General features: G+C 40.4%; 1 protein-coding gene across 2 annotated transcripts in view; it reads right to left on the bottom strand.

Annotated features, from left to right (window-relative positions):
* Positions 1-3,174: 3,174 nt before the first annotated feature.
* The window catches only part of SUGCT (succinyl-CoA:glutarate-CoA transferase), a 309,704-nt gene continuing 290,618 nt past the window's right edge, over positions 3,175-22,260 (bottom strand). For both annotated transcript variants that reach the window (XM_005146978.4, XM_031047163.2), the window contains one exon: positions 3,175-3,512. In XM_005146978.4, coding sequence (XP_005147035.3) covers positions 3,349-3,512 — 164 coding nt within the window. In that variant the 3' untranslated portion in view covers positions 3,175-3,348. The remainder of the gene's footprint in view (positions 3,513-22,260) is intronic.

Raw genomic sequence — 22,260 nt, 5'->3', positions numbered from 1 at the left:
TGAGCTGCGTAGGAGCAAGAAAAATCCATTACTGTCCATTTGCCTACTGTTTGATGGGAACTTTCTTTTGATGCATTAAAATATCCCCCAGCAAGATCCTCAGGCTATGCAAAACCAGCCTGGCTCCACCAATTTTGCAGTTTTCTGGGTGGTTTATACCTGGTGAAGAGCTTTACTAGCTTGCACGGAAAAGAAAGGAAAACAGTTATATGAGGAGGGCTGAGGAAACATTTTTCATGGCGAAGATAATACAAGAACAATGGGATCCCCCTGTGCAGAGAATGGAGACGAAGGGGCTATGGACCATGGAGTCAGAACAGATGTCAAAATGGAAACCTCCTTTTCCAATGGTGGTTATAGCTTCCTGGCAAACAGTTTTAGATGGGTTCAGTTCTCAACCAGACAACAGGTATGTCTTATATCTCTTTCCTCTTTCTTGTTTTTCAATAAAGAGAAGCTTTATATTAATAAAGTGATTAATACAGTGATGTGTAAATCAAGTCAAACTAAAGCAAATACCACACACACATCATGGCAGCACCAGCAGATTCCTTTCCAATTTAAGCAGTGAAAAACAAACATTCATTGCCAGAGGCAGCTGTGTAGTCATTCCTAACTACATCCCTTCCTTGAAATTGGAGGGATCTCAGTTTATGAGATCCAGAATCCCATGTGATGGTTGATTTCCAGTTCTGCAGTACAAGAGAAAACCATTTTGAAAGTACAAGATTGTCAAAATGCAATTGAACTCCAGAGACATGTATTCATGAAGATTCTTGGGAAGAACACAGTAAATTTTGTAAATATTCTTTTTCTGCATTGATTTGCTAATTTTTAAAGGAAAAGAGCACTATATAACAGCTAGGATACTATCAGGACAATTATTTAACTGTCTTCCAACTCACCCAAAATCAAAGGACTAAACCTTGTGAAAGGGCAAACTTTCATGACCAGACCTTGGAAGCTTTTTAGGCTCCCACACAGCCACCTATTTGAAGACTTAATTTATTTCTGACTTGAAGAAGAGTTAGCAACAGCCTGTGTGTGACTGTATGACTTAAACACTGAGAAATGGTATCTGGATTTCTCCTACTGCGGTAAGTACTAGAGGTGAGACAAAATAACACCTATGATTATCCCTTTAGGCATTTGACTGTCAGCAACGTAGCAGAGGGAAAACACTTAAAAAAGGAAAAGGGAAACACTGTTTGCGTGTGAACTCTGCACGAAATACATTATGGAGTTAATAGCCCGATATTCAGCTGATTTAAACCAGCATTGTTACGATCAAGTCAAAGAAGCTTTGCCAATTTATTGTAGCTGAATATGTGGTGATTAGCTATTTCCATTGCCTGGAAAAGCACAGAAAAAAGTAATTTTTTTAGAAATCCTTGAACAAAACCGAGCGATATTTTGCTGTATTTTATGCCTGTGTTTCTTAGAAATGAGAAGAAAATAGCCCTTAACAAAGTAAACCCAGCAAACGTATTTGTGACTGTTATCTGACAGTACTAAATAGTTTTCATTTCAAAGCTCAGTTCAATCCCAGATTATCTGTTTTGTGTGAAGCTGGAGTCAAAATGCTGCTTTTCTCATTAAGAAAGGGATGTTCCCCTTAGATTAAAAGGAAGGTGGACTACATCAAAACCTTTTCCAATCCAGTTTCAATTCTTCCCCTATGGTGTCCCTATTCTCAATTCAGACTTATTTCTGTATTTATTTTAGAAGTCACTCTTCCAGGATCTCATGATGTCTTTAGCACATGGACAGAGTATGGAGTTTGATGCCAGGAATGCAGTGCAAGAGGAAGAAAAAAAAGGAAAAAAGAGAAGATCTGAAAAAACAGAATACAAAACCACAGAGAAAACAAGCAAACAAATGAACCAAAACACATTGGGCTTCAAAAATGAGCAACCACAGTGGGGTTCCACTGCAATTTGATTATGTAATAACCTCTTTTCTTCCCCCAGAAGGTAATGCAGAGTTGTGAAGTTCAAATGTAACACAGAGGATGTTGTTTGTTAGAGTGGAAGCAAAGTGACAAGCCAGTTTCATTGCCAGGCCTGTTTCCGATACTTGAGAGAAATGCGGACGTTATGTGTTGAGTGTCAATTTGAGTTAGTTTTATTCAGCTCTAGGAAAAGAAAGGCTTTGCCTCACCCCCAGGGTGCACACAACAAAGGCTAGGCCCTTCCCATAGGCCAAGTTTAGTTTAGCTATAAGTTCTATGCTGTGATAGAGAAGCACGGCACGTCTTCTGTGAGTGAAGTACTGCCAAATTGGTTTGTGCAGAAGAAATGATTCTTTCATCTTTTCCTTGCTATTTGTCATGGATCAAATTCTTCCACCTTCTTGCAGTGTATGGTGCCTTGCTCTTCAGAGAGACCCTACTGCAGGGTATGGTATTACATCTGAGGCAGGTTTGACAACACTTGCCGTGTTTTAATCCTGAGGGTGGGACTGAGTCAGAAGTTTTGCACAGATCTTAACCTGTGTTTTCTCCATAGCAGAAGATGCTTTGGATGGCAGCTAAAGACAGAGATAGGGATTGCTACCTACTCATAGAACCAGATTGAAAAGTCTGGCAGGTTCTGATATTTGGCATTCAGTGTGTGGTTTTGTGTGGATCGATGTTTAACCAACACTACCCTGGGCCTTCCTGAATAAAATTACAAAGTCTCTCAACTGGTCTTGGAATAGGCTTGTTTCATAACTAAAGAACTGTGCCAATTTCAGCTTATTTCTGCTGGGACACGCTGGGACTGTCATGACCATGCAATGTAATATAAAGACGTACTGGTAATTTGGAATACCAGGGAACAGAAGTGAGTTTTGCAATGGTTACTCTACCCATGATTTAAACCAGAGAAGAACAAAGACTTCATGACTGATAATTCTGTTCAGAGTCAATCAGATCATCCACCAATTTGTACATGATTGATTTTCCATTAGAATAATCATACAAGGCAGTTTTCTGCAAGTGGAAAGTCTAGCATACAGATTTTAAAGGTTCTGCTTCTTTTCACTACAATTATGCCTTTCTGGGGACAAATGTTTTAGGCAATTACTGTAATTATGATAAGAACTCCATTTCCCATATGAAGTACAGAAAATGAGTAGCCACACAGGACCGTACAGCTACATTTACCCTCCCCCAAGAAAATGTTTCACGCAGACAGTACGAGATTGTTTATTTGATACATCAGTGTTAAAATCATACAAACACACATGGAAGAAAATTAGGAATTAAATTATGTCTTCTCTTTGAGTCCCATTAGGGGAGCTGAAGGGAGCAAAGAGAGGACAAAGTAAGGTGAACTCAGTGTGAAGGAATGTAGCTAATGTTCCTTATCTGACCTCATGCTGAGCCACAGCACCGGTGCGGAGCAGTTCTTCTATGGCATCATCCTCATACCCCAGTATGCCTTTCAGTATCTCCACTGTATGCTGTCCGACAAGAGGAGGTGGTTTCGGATGTGACATAGCAAAATCACTGTATCTGACACCTGGTCCTGTAAAAGAAGCAGAGGAGGGCAATCATTTTCAAAAGTTACTTCCTGTATTTATGTTGAAGTGTCTATGTTAGTTTAAAGGAAAGTATCTCGTTTTCACAGCAGTCTTATCACAGTCCTTACCACAGAAACGTTATATTCTGGAATTACAGACTACAAAAATTCCAGTTCACAATAATGTAACAATAAGCAAGTTTTAAGTAGTTCACCTAAATACAGAACTGCTGAACTCGGAATCTGCTCAGTTTTAAGAAAACCTTCCTACTGTTCCCAGTGGTACTCTGATTCATAAGGCACTTGGACAATAACGGGGTGATTGGTGACAGCCAACATGGCTTTGCTAAAGGCAAATTATGCCTGACCAATTTGGTGACCTTCTATAATGGGGCCATGGCACTGATGAATAAGGGAGGAGCAACTGACTTTATCTACCTGGACTCGTGAAAGGCATTTGACACTGTCCCACACGATATCCTTGTGTCTAAATTGGAGAGGGATGGATGTGATGGACGGACAACTCGGTGGAAAAGGCATTGGCTGGCTGTCCACACTCAGAGAGTTGCAGTCAATGGCTCGATGTCCAAGTGGAGACCAGTGACGAGTGGTGTTCCTCAGGGATCGATATTGGCACTGGCGCTGTTTGATATCTTTGCTGGCAACATGTATCAGCAGGACTGAGTGCACCCTCAGCAAGTTTGATGACAACACCAATCTGTGTGGTTCGGCTGATATGCTGCAGGGAAGGGATGCCATCCAGAGGACCCTTGACACACTTGGGAAGTGGGCCAATGACAACCTCATGAAGTTCAACCAAGCCAAGCACAAGGTCCTGCACCTGGGTTGGGGCAATCCCAAGCACAAATACAGGCTGCCTGCAGACTGGACTGAGAGCAGCCCTGAGAAGGACTTGGGGGTGCTGGTTGATGAGATGCTCAACATGAGCCTGCAGTGTGTGCTCACAGACCAGAAACCACCTGTGTGCTGGACTACATCAAAAGGAGTGTGGCCAGCAGATCACGGGAGATGAGAATCCCCCTCTACTCCACTCTTTTAAGAGCCTCCTTCCCCACTTCACCACCACCCCCCACCCCCCCACCCCCCGAGGCAGTTCTGCGGACAACAATACAAAAGGGATGTGGACCTGCTTGAATGAGCCCAGAGGAGGCTATAAAGATGCTCCAAGGGATGGAGCAGCTCTGCTCTGGAGACAGGACGAGTTTGGCTTGTTCAGCCTGGAGAAGGCTCTAGGGAGACCACAGAACATCTCCCAGTACGTAAAGGGGCTGACAAGAAATCCGGAGAGGGACTTCTTACAAGGGCCTATAGTGACAGGACAAGGGGCACTGCTTTAAACTGACAGAGGGGAGATTGAGATGAGCTCTTAGGCAGAAGTTCTTCCCTGTGAGGGTGCTGAGGCGCTGGCACAGGGTGCCCAGAGAAGCTGTGGCTGCCCCATCCCTGGCAGTGTTCAAGGCCAGGTTGGACGGGGCTTGAAGCAACCTGCTCTAGTGGAAGGTGTCCCTCCCTGCCTGTGGCAGGGGGTTGGAACTGGATGAGCTTTAAGATCCCTTCTAACCCAAACCATTCTGTGATTGCATAATTTTTAGTGAGACAGCTGATGAAACTGAGAGCATACATGCTCAGGTTTCTGAGGACTTCAAGCTAAGACTAACTGTGAAGCAGATTTCAGTGACTTGGCTACACTGGAAAAATGGTCTGACAAAACAGAGTGAAATTCAGCAATGCCAAGGGGAGGGAGCTTCATTTAATTATACAAATAGAGGGCAGGGGACAAATAGCAAGGTAGCAGTAGCTAGGGATTATTCTAGATCACAAAGTTAGGATGAGTCAACAACATCATGCTGCTGTGAAAAAGGCAAGTGTCATACAGCACATACAAACAAGAGAGAAGCCTGCAGGACAAATCAAATAATGCTTTTGCTCTAGTTAGAGCTGGCAGGTGGCAGCTGGAGCAGTGCGTGGTGTGGTGCCCCCACTGTACAGCCATCTGGAACACCTGAAGAGGTTCTAGAGTACGCCAACAAAAATGATCAGTGAAAACCTGAGTCTGAACAAAGTGGGATTGTGGACTTAAAGAGAAAGGACAGGGAAAAATAGCTTTTGTCTTCAAATTATATATTGAAAAAGCCCAACCCAACAAAGAACAAAAATAACTGATTTAAATTACAATAAAGGAACCTGAAGTGAGGTACTAGAAAATGATAGAAAATGTTTATGATGGCAGGGATAGAAAAATGCTGAAACAGGGCATACGAGGAGGCTGTAGAGTTCTTATTAGTCAGGTCTTCAGCAACAAGAATTATTCAAGCATAGCTGATTTTATGGCTCATCCCTGGAGCTTATTGATGGATCAGATCATCTCTCATAGTCCCTTTCACCCACTAATAGTCATCAAAGTTAAGATACAGCTAACATCAGGGATAACTTTTCAATTAACTTATTCTTCTAATTCTACTCACTTTGAATACAGTTCAGTTTTCAGAGGAAATCTCAAGTGAGAGATCAGAACATTTTAAAGAGACAGGTGACATCACTAGGCAATATTTGTATTAATTCCTCTTCCTAGGACTGAGGGCTGAACTGGCACTAGCGCAAGCCACAGGAATGGTCTATTTGTGCCAACTGAAATGCTTCTGAAGATAATTTCAGAGCAAAAATGCCCCTTAGAGATTTATTAGTCTAGAAATTCAACAAAGCCACAAAATGATTGGGCAATTTCTATTAAAAATTATACTAATATACAGGTATAAAGCAATCTTATTTCAGATGTGTGTATCTGAGAACTTTTTATACTGAGACATCAGCAAACCTCAAAGGAACTACTTTAGTAGCTATACTTCTCACTTGCTTCTGAACGTTTTTGCTAGTATAAAAATTGTGCCTCTCAAACTCTGGGAGTTTTTGAAGTGATACGAAAAGACACAGAATAAAATCTCTAATGAGAGAAACCCAAAACTGACATTAAGTGTACAACAGGCATAGAATGCTTCACGCTCCCCAAAGAAAATTAATCTTACAAACTAGAGCATGCTAGAAAATTGCACAGCAATTATAAAACCAGTGTCTTCCTTGAGCTTTTATTGTCTGATGCATAATTCATCACGCTACTTTTCACTTTGATAGAGTTATAAAGTTATCTGCATGCATTCAAAGGAGCTACTTGCTAATGATCCATCATTAACGATTCTCTGTTCTTTCCTTGTGTAACTTCTACTTGGCTTCTGTGTCAATTAGGAGGGTGCAAAGCTTGCCAGTCAGGCTTCAGCAATCCCACGCTCCTACTGAACAACGCTCCAGGAAAGCAACCAGCAGAATGCTATGCAAATGCTAATTAAACACAACTGCCTTATGAGGAAACCATCCCTTGAGGCAGAAAGAGGTGAACTGCTTTAATTAAGGTCAGAAGCATTTGCATGTGGGTGAGTTACAGGGAGCCTTGCAGATGAAAACAGGCCTTTGCTAGGGTAGAAGCAGGGTTACTGGTTGGAAGAGGTAAGACTGCAGTCACCTGGGCATCTTGGCTGTGAGCAGGACCCTATACTCAATTCAGCCATGTAGTTAAAGGGACACAGGGTCATCTGAAAAAAAAGCAATGAAGGAATGAGCGGTAGTGGTGATTTAGTCTTGTCCTGTTAAATTAAAAGGAGCCTGTTTCTCTTTTTGCTTTGATTATCATTGCCAGTAATCCAAAGAGCTCTTTCACCACATTTAAATTCTGGGCTAATCTTCTTCTATTATTATTATCATTTTGACTTTGGCACATTGCTAAAACACATGCTGTGCGCACCATGTAATGTACAAGAGTTAACAGTGCAACAATAAATCAAAATTTGTATCAGTTGCAACCACAATGACAACTGTGCAAAGCACAGTATATAAATGGGGATAAAGGTAATAATCTTTGCTTTGCTAACAAATAGCAGTCCTGAAGCTCTGTACAGCAGTCACAGGGTAACACTTTTTCTACAGCACACGTTAAAGCATACTGAAGCAATCCAACTCTCAAACCTACGTAGAGGGAATCAGGCCTGCAGACAGCCAAGCTCAGGGAAAAGTAATGATTATTCATTATTATTCAAGTGGGACAAGGAAAAGAAATGGGAAGTTTGAGCTAATGTATATGTACACATTCTGTTTGCAACTTATCTACATTTACAAGAAAGAGCAATGAGAAAGCCAACACCACTTGTTCATTAGTTGCACCCCAGCTCACAGCGTAGTTTATAGACGTGTAGGAATCAAGTGAAACCCAACTGTATTGGGTTTGTAGGCCAAGGGTTTGGTAGCAGTGGGGAGAATAGGGGAGCTATAGGGGTGGCTTCTGTGAGAAGCTGCTAAGAAGCTTCCCCCATGTCCAACAGAGCAAATACCAACTGGCCCCAAGACAGACTCACTTGCCAAGGCCAAGCCCATCAGTAACAGAGGGAGCACCTCTGGGAGAATGTATTTAAGAAGGAGGAAGAGTTACTGTGCTGGAGCAACTGCAGCTGGAGAGAGGAGTGAGAATGTGTGAGAGGAACAGCTTTGTGGATACCAAGGTCAGTGCAGGAAGAGAAGGAAGTGCTCCAGGTGCCGGAGCAGATTCCCATGGTGCAGCCCATGGTGAGGCAGGCTGTACCCTTGCTGCCTATGGAGGACCCCACACTGGAGCAGTCTGTTCCTGAAGGACTGCTCCCATGGAAGGGACCCATGCTGGAGCAGTTCATAAAGAACTGCAGCCCATGGGAAGGACTCACATGGGGAATTTCGTGGGGGACTGTCTGCTGTGGGAGGGACCCCGCACTGGAGTAATTCCGAGTCTGTTTTGCCCATGACAGTAACTGTGAATGATCTCCCTCCTTGTCCTTATACCAACCACGAGCCTTTTGTTATGTTTTCTCACCCTATCTAGCAGAGAAATGATAGAGCAGCTTTGGTGGGCACCTGGCATCCAGCCATGGTCAACCCACCACACAGATGAAACACTTGTGCCTCTTCCAATAACATGGTGCTGCTACGTAACAGTTTTGCAATTTCAATGAAATATCATCAACAGTCAACAGACATGGCCCAGAGCCAATACATTTGGAACCAGACCCCATATATGCTACAGGTCAAGTGTTTGGAGCATACAATCAGCTGGTTATGAAACTGGCCTAAAGGAGGATCAGCAGGAAACAAGCAGTGACTTTTAAGGCAATGAAAAGGAAAACAATACAGAATAAATCAGCAAGAGGAATTTCATGGCTACCATGAAGGATATTTGAGATTTATAAGTCATGTGTGCAGAGATACGTTATCAGGATTAGACCAGGGATACTTCATTTTGAATGTTTGGTCTCTTCCCTTTGGAAGAGATTGACTTCTGTCAGTCTGCTATTCATAGCTGAGAAGATGGGGTGCCCGAGCACACCATACAGCCCAGCTTGGCTATGCTGCCTTTATATCAGGCTTCTTCCCCTTGATGGACACAAAGTAGAAGAGAACACACAGACAAGAAAGCACATTTAAAAGTCCTACAAAAGTACAAGCAGTGCACACAGGCTTCAAGAAAATCTCCAGAATAAACGATGTGCTTCATCTTAACTAGGGAACTCCCACATTTTTCTATTTCTTACCACAGATCTGAAAGTTTGGGAGCTTGCGGGACTTTTCAGGAATCTATTTAATTGCTGGTAAAAATCCTTCCTTTTTGCATTACATTAGAGCTGCTGATTTACCTTTAGAGAACAACTTGTAATAGATTTGGAAAAAAGCAATTAAGGAGATAATATTCAAAGACTTGCTCCTCCTTCCCTCACTGCAGCTTCCACTTCCTCCCCCACTTAGAGCACAGCCACACAAAGTGTTCACTTGGCATCCAGCACAGCTGAGAGGGTGGAAAACTTTGGCAGGATGAGTAGGAATGAGTAACTGAGAGTGGAGCGGATGGACAAACTTTTTCAAATGGTAATAAAATAAAGCAAACCTTCTTCTAGGTGCCATGCAAACACAGCTATAGCTAAATCAGTAAACAGGAGTAGTAAACAGTAAAATCACTAAGGCAGGAAATAGTGTCGATGCCAGAAATATCTACAAGCCATCTGTTTACCTTTTCTCTTTTGGCCAGTGGTCTCTGCCATGAGAGACCATCCAGCGTCACAAGAGGAGAGAATGTAGAGAGTGAAGTATTGTATGGAAAATGAACTGATAGGCAGAGCATAAATCTAGTTTATGTGTGATAGCCATAGATGGGCGTTTGAAAATCAGGCAACTTTTGAACCCACACTTCGGCATTCAAAGCATCCCGGACGTAATTCTTAAACCCCTTTGCCAAGCACATTTATAAAAGCACTTTCTTACCTGAAGCTGCATATATAGAAATGTATTAAAAAAAAAAAAAAACCCAACATTTTATGTATTTCCTATCAACCAACATCCTGGATATAATCAGTGTAAATACCACTCAACATTTATATAACGCTTTACATTTTCAAAGTGTCACCATACTGACTGTACCTAATTAATCTTGCATGAGTGCTGGAGTAAAGGAAATCATTTATCAGTCACTCTGGTTGCATATTTGAGAGCAATCCTGCATAATTACAACATTCAAACAATGCAATTTTGTGAGAGGACTTTTGGCACCAAAAGGCTGTGAGAAAGTTGCAGTAAGGTGGTGTCTGCTGCTTCCCACAGGTACTGCCTCACAATGCTCAAAATTTGGCCTTTTTGTCCAGACTCATATGGTCCCACTCCTTCCTGAAACCCCCAAAGACCTTACAAAGAAGATTCAAAGACAGGAAGGAAGATGACTAGAAAAAATACCCAGAGGTAGCAATTTTAAAGAACCATAAATTCCCTGGGTAATAATCTGTAGCTCCGTTTCCTAAGGAAACAAGTTTACATGTCTGTGCTGTCTTTCTAATCATCTGTTTGTCTGCCTTGTCCCCGCCACACACAGTAACTTCCAAACCTGTCAATCTTGACAGAAGTGTAGAAATCCCAAGGAAAATTAAGTTCTTATCAGTGTTGTGAAAATTGGCAACTGCTGAAGGACAGACACCCAAATTACTGCCCTGATGACATTAAAAAGCCCCAAAGAATGCAGCTGTTATATATTCTTTTTGGCCACAAATGGATCACCAGTAAGTACAGACAGTTCTGTAAGAGTCACCTAGCAAACAGTGTCCCTCACTGGAGAGACAAGGCATAAAGAACATGAGGAAAGTTCAAATGTTATCGTAAGGATTACATATGTAGTTTGTAGAGGATGTAAGTCTGAAGGAAAACAGTATCTAGTTCCAGTGTTCATGGAACAACTTCTAGGTATCTTTCCTTCAGTACTGTGGAAGATGTACTCAGGCTGTGCAAGCCCAAAGCAAGGAAACATATAGAGACAAGCCTAAACTAGTGAAAATCCAAGCTAAAAACATGATTTGTCTCAAATCATAATCTAATCAATACAAAACTCAATATATAATCCCACCACAGGATGTGGGTTAACCATGAGATGTGTACCTAATGCAGACGTTATGGGTGAGGCTGAAAGGGTTGTGCTAGGCAGGAGGTCAGGCTATATGATCATAATAAGTATTTCTGGGTACAGAACATATGAATTTCACAAATGCCCATACGCAAAACTGTTTCCACACACAGGGCTGGGGTTAACATGGCCTACCTGAACCCCTCTGATACTTAGGAAGTCAAGCCACATATTGTTTCAGGTAGACATCTTTATTGTAAACCCAAATGTCTTAATTAATGTATCTTAAGGAGAGTAAGTCGTGAGAAGTATGAAACATAGTGTGGGACAAGAAAAACCACAACACTACCTGAAACAAGCCTCTTGTAAGGACAGAGAATTGCCCAGTTGCAACATGTTCACATGGTCGTGGAAGCTGAATCATGCCCCCAGCTGTGAAGGAAGGCAAGAAGCTCCTCCGGTCCCTCCTACTGAGCCTGGTGAAAACTATTTACAAGTCCTGTGCCTTGTGGTTAGTATGACCTTGCATGCTGGAATAAGACACGCTAGCCAACCCAGAAAGTGTCTGTGTCTCCTCAGTACACCAATTTGTTCTTTCCTGTGTCCTGTCTCCAGCTAGATTCTCCGGTTCTTCAGAGACCCCCAAAGTAATCCTCTTGGCCAGCTGTGCATCATCAGAGTGGGAGCAGATGAGTTCTTCCTTGCAGATGAGCTATTCCTTACACTTCAGGCGACAAGCTGAAGCCCAGATACCTGAAGTTGAATCAAATCTTTTGATTCAGGGATGGAAAACGATGCACACTGAAGAACTTACACAGCCTGATCCTTTATTATACCCTAAGGCTGGGTATAATTTTCTATCTAATCAATCACTTGCTAAAGCGGCACTCTCCAGGGTAGGAGGCTGGTAAAAATAAACTGGTAAAAGTAACTAAAAATTCAAAACTTTGGGGCCTTCTTTTAACACAAATTTGAAAGAATTTTCAAAATATTCTCCTAAGCAACTCTTAAAATGCGTTTATTGTTCACAAACACCCTACAAGTTTCACAAGTTTCATCTTCCACCTCCTAGGGAACACTTTTCTGTGGTCTGTCCTTGAAGTCTTTGCCTAATTATTTCTGCACCCCTCTGCAAATGTGGAAATCAAAACGGGGTACAGATTATTGCACGTAAGAAAAAGCATTTCTCTGTGTCCCCTTTTATACCTCTAAAGAGTGGATCAGCTCTGTTTGGTACACCTTGTAATTGGGAATTTATGTTAAGATGGTTATTCGTGATGGTTCCAATCATGCTTCTCTAGTCTCTTTTCAAAGCCAGAGCTGCCAGTCCCACAGGCCTACCTGGCATTCCTGTCTGATGGTATTAAAACCTGCTGTAACAGCTACTTTGGCAGCAACAGTTGATAGCCAGAATAAAAAGTGAGCTGGGTGGCAAATGGTTCATGACAGAAGCAGCCTATCATACTATTTTGCTTTAGTTCCCTAACCTCACTACAACCCATCTGCATACTAGTACAGGTGATTTACTAATTTATTTACGATTATTAATATCTTACAATATCCATCTTAGCCTGCTAAGAACCTGAGAAATTAAATCCTTCATCAGTCCACCTGTAGCAAAATTATTTTCAGTCACTTCATTGACTGATTTTTCCTCAACAATCCCTTGTTTTGGCCAAAGGATTAGGTCTCAGAAGGGGTGTATTGTTATAAAAAGGCAAAGATCACACATCTAGTTAGATGTCAAATCACGCATCTGTCATGTGCTGTATGCATATTGCCATGCACATTTATTCTGCACATCTTTAGACTGTTCCTCTGTGGCCATAATAAACAGGCATAAAAACCTTCACATTTGGAAAATTCAACAGTCGGACGATACTTTCTTGCCTGGTTAGTGACCCACACCAAGAAAGTATCTGCTGAGTGAGTATTAAAATAATGGAAAAAGCCATCAGCAGCAGCACAGCCAAGGAAATTGTGGTGGCTGAAATTCTTCAGCACAGAAGACAGCCAGGTAACTGTGTTTGAGCACCATGGAAATATTTGGAACTCGATTCTCAAGCAAGGCATCTGTGATTAAGTAGGGCTGAGCACTATGCACAGCCTGATCACTCTTCCAAAAGCTCTCCCACTCCACCCTCCATTTACTTCTGCTGTCCCTTGTGCAGCAGAATGAGGCCAGTTCCAGTGCACGGGGACTTTCCCTGGCAAAAGGAAGATGGGAAGGGATTTGATACTTTGTTTTGGATTACTTGAAGAACTGCAAATTACATTTTTAGCTCTTTTTGGGTAAGGTGCCCAGACTCCTTGAGGCACAGGCTACTAAAAATGCTGGCTGGGTTTTGAAAAGCACTGTGCAATCTGGGACAGCTCTGTTTTTGAGTGTCATACTTGAGACATCTTTAAAGGGGCCCAGTTTCCAGAAAAAGCTGAGGACATCTGAAAATCTTTCTCTTTCAGGACGTCTCAATTTGACTGTGCAGACACATCTGGTATTCAGAGTAGACAAGAAGAGGGAGCATCCTTTCACTGAGCAGGGGAAAGTAAAACTCTGCATGCACATATAACTCCTTTTAGCCACTTTTTTCTTTTTCTCTATTTCCTATTTAAAAGCAATCATCAGGTTAATCTTAAGTTCTTTAAAGGGAAACACAGTGCTTAAATTGGAGTCCGGGAGTGAGAACAGATAGAGGGCACACAGCAGATTAGGCTGCTTTATTCCACTGATTAATAAATGACAATTTGATCATTTCTGTCTCAGTGTGAAGGACTGGGAACAGCTTTATGGCTTTCCATTGTCTGCTGCCAATCCCTGACATGTGATATTCAGCTCATCAGTTTGCAAATATCAAAGCAGTATGGGGCAGGAGAAAGCCATTTCAAACGAAGAAGCCTTCAGTTTGGTTTCTGGTTGTGAGGGCATGCCAATGTGAGCGTGTGCATGGCAGTTAAGTATAGGCTGGTTCTGGATCTAAGTTCTTGTGGTTTCTAGTATTTGCCAGGCTTTACTCCATCAGAAGGATTTCAGTATTACGCTCTACAATGGGTAAAAGAGTCACAAATCATCTCTCCTCATCCATAAAGGCTAGAGTAGGATTAAGAAATAGAAATTGAAGTCAGACACACCCTTGAAGAGGACTGAGGCACAAGGTTAGGAAGCCATCCAAAGCTCAGTTGCCCAGCCCTTTACTAAATAAACGAAACAAAGTAAAACTAAACTAAACTAAACTAAAAAGTGTCTCCCTTTGCTCAAGAAGACACTGAAAACCTGGGCAATAAAAGTCTGATTGAAACCAGCCATGCCTAAGCAATATCCCACTGTACATATGTGCTGATTAGTTTTGTTAAAATATTTCCCCATTCTCTTTTTTTCCACCTCTAGTACGTCGGCTCTTTCCTTTAGGTCCCCTTTAAACTGCAAAGCAAAATGCTTTTACTGACATAGTTTGTAATTTTGAAGCCCGAATCGTAAGCAGCAGGTGCTTAGTTTTAAAGGAATTTTTCCATCCCTGCCTGTCTGGGAGCATCAGTAGCACCTCCCTCCTACACAGCCCCTCATCTTTGATCCTTTGCCATTTGTACTTGTGGATTTTCATTTACTGTATTTCTTCTGCTTTCCACAATCTGCTTTTTCACTGCAAACCCTTCAACCTCTCCTCTCCCTTCTTTTACCTCATACGATTGGCAAGTGCTGTCTCCTGAAAATCCTTATGAAATATGAAGGGCCTTGATGCCTCTGGCCTTGCTATCTCTGACTTCATTTTCAGCATTGCTGTGTCTATTTTACACTGCAGAGACAAATTAAAAGGGCCTTAGTGTGGCTGTAAATATTTGCATCACAAGAACAATTATATTTTAATCGACAGAGGTTCTAGGGCTTCTCTGCACAAAAAAACCTGGAACCAAAGTAACAGTTGGTTTTGCTTCATACAATTAGTTATGTTGGAACCAGCCTGTGTGTGGGCACTTCTGTTCCATACTAACAGGTTTTGTTTCCATTTAATTTGGCTTTTTGGTTAATCTGATTTTAGCTAATTTTCTCTTAGAATTTCCCATTTTGAGTTAATGCAAATGATTTCATCCAGGCGTAATCCCAAGCAAAATCCAAGAGAAAAGCATCCACATTCAGTTCGCAATGATGTATCTAAAAAGGTGGATTGAAAGTAGCTGTGTCCAGTTTGTGCTAAAAAAGGGATTTACATTCTAACATTAGAACTACAGCTGCTGTATTAAGTGAATGCCTACTCTGCCTTGGTGCTCCTGAACACAGTACAATTTAACAAAGCCTAATCATCAGTTGTTTCTTATATCCAGGAATGCATCCCCCTAGTTTGTGTTGTAGTCTTCCAACTGTATTTGTATTTGGCTATTACAGAATAGTTTCTTTAAATCTTTATTTGCCTTTCTATTGCTTATTAGATACACATGCATACTGGTATGTAGCTTTTGTTCAAAAAATAATGACATGCTGCAGAAACGACCATAACCTTTTTCCCTAATAACTTGACATGAATTTGACTGAAAACTCTGCTTTTTAAAATACGAATCCACACTGAGCAGCAGTAAATCACCAGGGCTCACATAGCCTTCTCCTAACTAAATTTTAATTGAGTTTTCCATTCTTAACAAGGCAACCCAATTCCAGAAAGTCATACCAGCCATTTCCTTAATCCACAAAGCTCAGAGGCTATCTTCTGCACCGACAGCATGCAAAAATGTTTAATGCTAACACAAATACCTTACATAGATTATTCCGATTCTCAGGCTGATTTCTAAGCCAGCTGTTCTCTGCCTGATTCAATGTGCAGATTTCATTTAAAAACACAGAATATTCCCTGGTTACCTGCCATATAACTAGATCTTACAGGTGTAGGGCATGTTTGTAATGCTTGTTCATTCACTTGCAGGAAAAAAACCCCATAAAATACTTTGTGTAGCTTTCCTGGATTCTAATGTTTTCTCCCCAACTTTCAGATACTGTATCAACTGAAGAATGCCAGGAATTACTTCATGCTTTATGTATGTACCTGTTACAGATTAGATTCATTAATTTCAAAGCCAGCTGCTATTTCTGCTTCAAGTAATCAATGGTACACTTTTTTAATACATATATATACACATAAAAGAACTGCTTCCTATGACATACAAACTTAAATCTACCTTGACTGTAAATTTATTACTGCTTTGTTCTCTTCCACTTAAGTAGGGTGACTAGCTTCCTGCTCCTCCTGCGGTTTATTCTCTGTATAGCAATTCTGACAAATAAGCAACATCAAATACAAAAGAAAATGATAAAATATAAGAAACTCATCAGAAGAAACTAATAATCATCTAATAGTAAGGTCAGCTGTAGTACAGACTGCAGAGTTGGGAATCCAGACAGATGGATTTGGCTTCTTGCTCTATCACCAATCAACTCTGTGATCACAGGCAAATCACGTTCCCTTGCTATATCCTTATATTTCCTGTACAGTTGTGTTAGCTTTGCCTATTTAGATTATAAAATGTTAGAGACTAGCCTTGTCTCTTACTATTTGTTTATACAGCGTCTGACACAATGGGCCCCACTTTGTATTGGAATGAAATGCAAATAACAATTTTCTGATATCCTGTCTCCCAGAGCTGCTTCAGAGGAGTATGAACCACTGTCCCAAGTCATATCTGATAAATTGTGCATTAGTCTGTTGTGGGAGAGATTTCTTTCTAATCCGAAATCCATCTGTCTTGCTGCACTGCAAGTGATAGTTTCTGGGCAGAGAGCATACTAATTGCAGGATTAAACTCTTAGCTAACTCTTGGGTGGAAACTGTTTCCCATAATGTGGTAGAAAACACATGTTGGTTTCTGTCTGCAAATCCTTGAACATCATAGCCCTGATCTTGACTGGGATATTCAGGTTCTCTATTAAACTATGTCTGTGCAGTATAATTCAATTAAAATTAACAATTAGCTATCAAAAAGTATCATTGAGATTTTAGTGGCTCCAGTACTGCTTAGCCTTGGTTTAGTTTCTCTTTGAAATTATGTTGAATGTAAGGAGTCCTGCACGTTCTCCGAATTAGCAGCACACAGGCTTAGAGCTCAAAAGCTAACTATAATTTTGGTTAAACATCTCAGGATCCTTTTAATTTTGCAAATGCAAAGAGATTTGAAACTTTAGAAATCCAAAGTACATCTTTCTATATAACATTTCACTGTAATATCTCTCATTTCTGTGGATGTGTACATTATTTATTATTCACTGCGGTGAATGACTGATGCTACTGATGTGACACAGACCCCATTGTCAAGCTGCGAGAAACAGCTGGACCCCAACATCTTTTCTTCCCATGGGTACATAGAGGAGGCAGATACCAGACACAAATGTGGAGGAAATCTTTCCAACATTATTCTGCTTACCTTCTTTGCCTTTCTGGCTCTGCAGCCACAAACCATCCTGCTAACAAAATAAACTACCCATACTGTCAAAATGTACTGAAAATGCTGGAGACAACCCCACTTTCCAAGAAAAACTAGACTGTTAGATGAAATTACTTGTTTTATTCTAATTTTTATGGTTCTGGTTGCAGTGCAACCAGGAGACATCCCAGGCTGTACCCCCCACTCAAGAGTTCTCCAGTATATTTTGCAATATTTGAATCAAATCCCCAGTGCCAGAAAGCACTAGGAAGCCTAAGAGCAAAGTTAGCTGAGTGAGGGCTGTGAATGGAGCAGGGCAAGACATGCAGTACACTGCAGCAAGGGATGCTTTTTATACTCAGGAGTTCAGAAAACCAGATTTTTGTGTGAGAAAACACAATTTTACTAGAGCATGGCATTAAAGAGTCTAGAGGATTCTAAAACTTCTGTTCCCAGCACCGTCTAACTCCTCTCTGCTCTCACCCTAAGGTGGCCTAGCCGATCTCCTGTTACTGCAACAAAGTCTGCCTTTCGAGGTAAGCTACTTCCACATTTCTCTGCTTGGCACTACCCCATAGCCTCCTTTGCCACCTAACTACATGTGGGCAAACGTCCACCCTTTCACAGAGGCTATAGAAGCTAACATAGAAGCACAAAACCACCCATAATAGCTTGCTACGCTAGAGCACTCTCTTACAATGGTCAAAAGTAGATGCTCTTGAAGGAATATGATAATACAGCAGGAATATCCAATATTTCCCCATGATACTTTCCCAGCCTCTAACAAGTCACCATCTAGCTTCAGTATCCCACCCTCCTCTTATGCATACTCCCCTGTTTTCCCCAAATCCCTCTCCCTCATCTCCTATTAACCAATGCCTACTCTAAATCCTGAGGATAATCATCACAAGGAACTTAATACACCATGAGATAATATATCCCCATGTAGCTCAATTATTCATCAACCTTCAATGCTCTTTCTTGTTCCCAAAGCCCAGTATTCTCCACAGCACTTTCCATTGAACCCTAAGCTCTATTCTCCCTCACTCCTTCTCCAAAACCTTCTACTGACCTTAAATATCGAATACTCTGAACGCTTGATATTCTTCAGTATTCACATATTTCCAGTTCCCTCATTAATCAGTCTACTCCCTTATTTATTTCTTGCATAAGCAGTCAAAGAAATATTTGAGATGGAGACAAAGGTTAGAAAGTGCTTCTGAACTAAATAGAACATGTTTTCTGAATTCTTCCTCTGGATTTCATAGACCTCTTCAGTTGGTATTTATCCTTAATGATAAACCACATAACTCCACTTCACAGCATACATAGAAACCAACATCTTAAGCAGGTGTGGGAAAATTCAGCAAAGCACTAATGACTGCTGAAAGTCCCTGCAGGGCCTGAATTCATGCTGAAAGATGCAATGCCAACTTTATACACAGCAAGTTTTTGTGATTTCTGGAACAATATCATATATGTACACGCAACAGCCACAGTAGGGTACCACAGAATTCTGGATATGAGAAACAGCATTTCTCCTCTGAGAATTTCAAATGCTGTTTTTCAGAGTGACTCCAAGCAAAGGCATGACCATGGCACTTTTATTCATTCTCCTAAGTGAACAACGGGAATAGAGTCTTTTATGTAAAAAGGCTAGAAATTCATTTGCTTAAGGATGGCACTATGACAGGCTAATCCAGGTGAACATAGGCTTCCCCTCCACCTCTATTCCCAACCAGCTTTGACTCATAATGTGACTATTAAAAAATAAGGCCACATTTTTCCCAAATGACTGTGTAGGAGCTTTAGAATGCTTTTACTTTTGGATCTGAGCTGCTTGTGGCAGTCCTAATTTAAAGAAAATGCACTTCCTGAACTGAAGTTCAGTCTTTAGCGCATCTTCAGCTGGGTAATCAAAATCACACACCAAATCACTTATATATGCTTTGAAAAGTTCATCTTAATTAGTATTTTCGTGCTGTTGCTGTCCTCTTTCGTAAAGTCTTTTGACTCCTTTTGAAAACGTTATACAATGTCAGTCCAAATTCTATTAAAATAATTATGTCCTGCTTGGTTTATAGACACAGAATCCACAGAGAACACACGTCTGCTTTATATGGTGTACTTTCCGTGACATGTGGAAACTGCTGTTGAAATCTATGGCAAATGACAGCACGCAAATAATCCTTACATCTGTATACAAGCAAACCCACAAGTTTCACAGAAGCTGCTCACATTGGATGCTTTCAGAGTGAGAAAGTCAAAAAGGAAAATCACATTATTTCCTCATTAGTTTTAATTAAAGCAGGGAATTATTTCCTTATTCCCATTCATATTAAGATATAGTTTACAACTTAAACAGTTTTTAATAGGATTCAGATCACAGATTTTAAAATAAGCTTTGACTCTCACTATCCACCACATTTAATTAAAAGACCATAAATAGCAATACTTTCAAATAAAAAGATTTAGGACCAGATTCCACATATATGTTTAATCCTTTAAGCACAGTGTAAAATCAATGTAAAGGATTGCAAAAATGATTTCGGAATTAACGTATTTTGGTAAATCTCAGCTATCTTAAAGATTTTCTGTGCATTTCAGAAATAAGGTCCCTTTCTGAGAGGCCACAAAATGGTAACCTGAGGAAAGGAAATCATTGATCACTTAAACTTCTTTCTTTTGTTATTTCTGGATAAAAACCACAATGAAGATACACAAATAATGTGCTATTTTCATTAAAAGCTAGCACCAAGTTAACAACAACCTTTCAGAGAGAAAGTATGGTGAGAGGAAAGCTCTTAAGAAAGGAAGGAAAAAGAAGGGGCAAAGAGAGAGCAACTGTGAAGATGGGAAATAAAGGAAGAAAATACTATTAAGATTTTCGAAGAACTGCTTATGTTCATCCACATCTGAATTCTGGTCCAGATACATCAAAATTAACAGCTATAATAGTACTATAATCATGTGGAAAAATTCTTTAACTGCACTACGGCACTGTAGCATAGGGATGGGAATACACAGGGATCAGCCTCTTTCCAGGATTCAGAAATTTTAAATTAAGTGATAGAAACAGAGGAGGTCTGAGGTTTATTAGAAGACTGAACTACAAGGTGTGATATTTCCCTTAAGTGCGAATCAAATACTGTCTGTGATATAGTAACATGCTCTTTAGAACTGTTAAAAAAGAGGAGAAAGGGGAAGAAAAACCCTACAGAATTGTAACACATTGTGCTGAAGAATGAGTACTTGTAAAAAATAGTGTTTCTGATGTGACAAATTCAGTACTTGCACTTCCAGTGTAACAGTTACTTCACATTCACCACCGATATAAACTCAAACAACACCCTAGATTTCAGCTGCTTATATGTGGGTAAGCATCCTATTTATAAATACAGATGTACTGATATCATATAGACGCATACACACCCGCATTCATGCAATGAGATGGTTACAAGATACATGTTTACACAGCATACACAGAGTCACTTCCATTACTAAGACACTGAGGTTTTCAAATGCTTGCTGTCCACATGGAGGATATTATTAATAAAAGGAAGCACATGGTTTCAAATAGCTTCCTTCTAAAAAAATCCTGACCCTTATGAAATGACATCTTTGACATAACCAGCACAAAACTGATGGGAAAAACCACTGGACAGAGTGTCATAAAATTCTAGCACTTTCACTAATTTGCTACACAGATTTACATGAAGTAGTTACTCTGTGTGGTTGTGATCCAACAAACCTTTTCAGTGTGTGCTTAAATGACCCAGTCTCCTCAGCTCTAATACAGAGATAATGGTATTTGCTGACTTAACTCTTAGCTCATTACAAAGACCTAGATAACAACTGCATGGAGTGCTGGACTTGTAGACCAGCAGCTACAGTGTTGTAACCACTATGACTATTAAACCAATATGACTATTAAACTTTCCTTAGAAAAATGATGCTAAACTTTTTCTGTGATGCCATACATGATGGACTCTGCCTTGAGGTGAAAACCAGGTCATGTTTATAAATGGTCTCAACATCATGTTTCAATTATTACCTTTTTTAACACAACTTACTGTCCTTGTCTCAGTTTCCTCTCACCATACAGATGGTAGATCCTAAAAAGGACCAAATATTTTAAAATCTGACAAAGGATGCCTTGTACAAAGGATGAGATGCTGAAAGTACAGAAAACGAACCTTCCTTTTAGCAGAGTGTGCCTTTAAGGCATTAATAACAAATGCTAAAACACCAACAGGAAACTTTTACAAACTGGTTATGATAAGCTGTTCTAATTCTGTATTCTGCCCTGAGGAATTTGAACACCCATTGAAACCAAGGATCTTCCTTTACACAAGGAGACATAAAACATAATCCCGTTGACTTTAAGGCAAGTAACTTCCAAGGGATTTGCTACAGCAATTTATTTGCAACAGGTTTGCTGCAATAATAACTTTTCACTGCAAGTACACAGTATCTGTCTTTTGCAAACTAGTTCCACTTCATTTTCTACCAGAGGGTCACCAATCCTTCGTGCCAGGATTTCATAAAATTAATAAATCTACTTCCATAATCCTTGCTGCTTTTACTGACAAATGTAATAAACTACAGGATGCAAAACTCTGGAAGCCTACTGGGATTTATTTTCCCTTTTTTTCCCCTTGACAAGCTTTACAGAGTAGCACTTCTGAGACATGCTCATGTGCTGTAAACCTAATCCTTAGCAATTTCCTCTTTTCTCAAATAACCCAAATATTTTATGAATAGTGAAGGATTTCCTTTATCAGACAACGCTTGATATTTATTTTTCTATTTCTTTTTGCATGTGAGTTGTTCTCAAGAAAATACACATTGAAGCAATTGGATGTTCTCAGGTTGACATTC

The sequence above is a fragment of the Melopsittacus undulatus genome, chromosome 1 (assembly GCF_012275295.1).
Source record: "Melopsittacus undulatus isolate bMelUnd1 chromosome 1, bMelUnd1.mat.Z, whole genome shotgun sequence".
Lineage (NCBI taxonomy): Eukaryota > Metazoa > Chordata > Aves > Psittaciformes > Psittaculidae > Melopsittacus > Melopsittacus undulatus.
The sequence above is the reverse complement of the archived record's forward strand: the minus strand, read 5'-3'. Positions and strand labels throughout refer to the sequence as shown.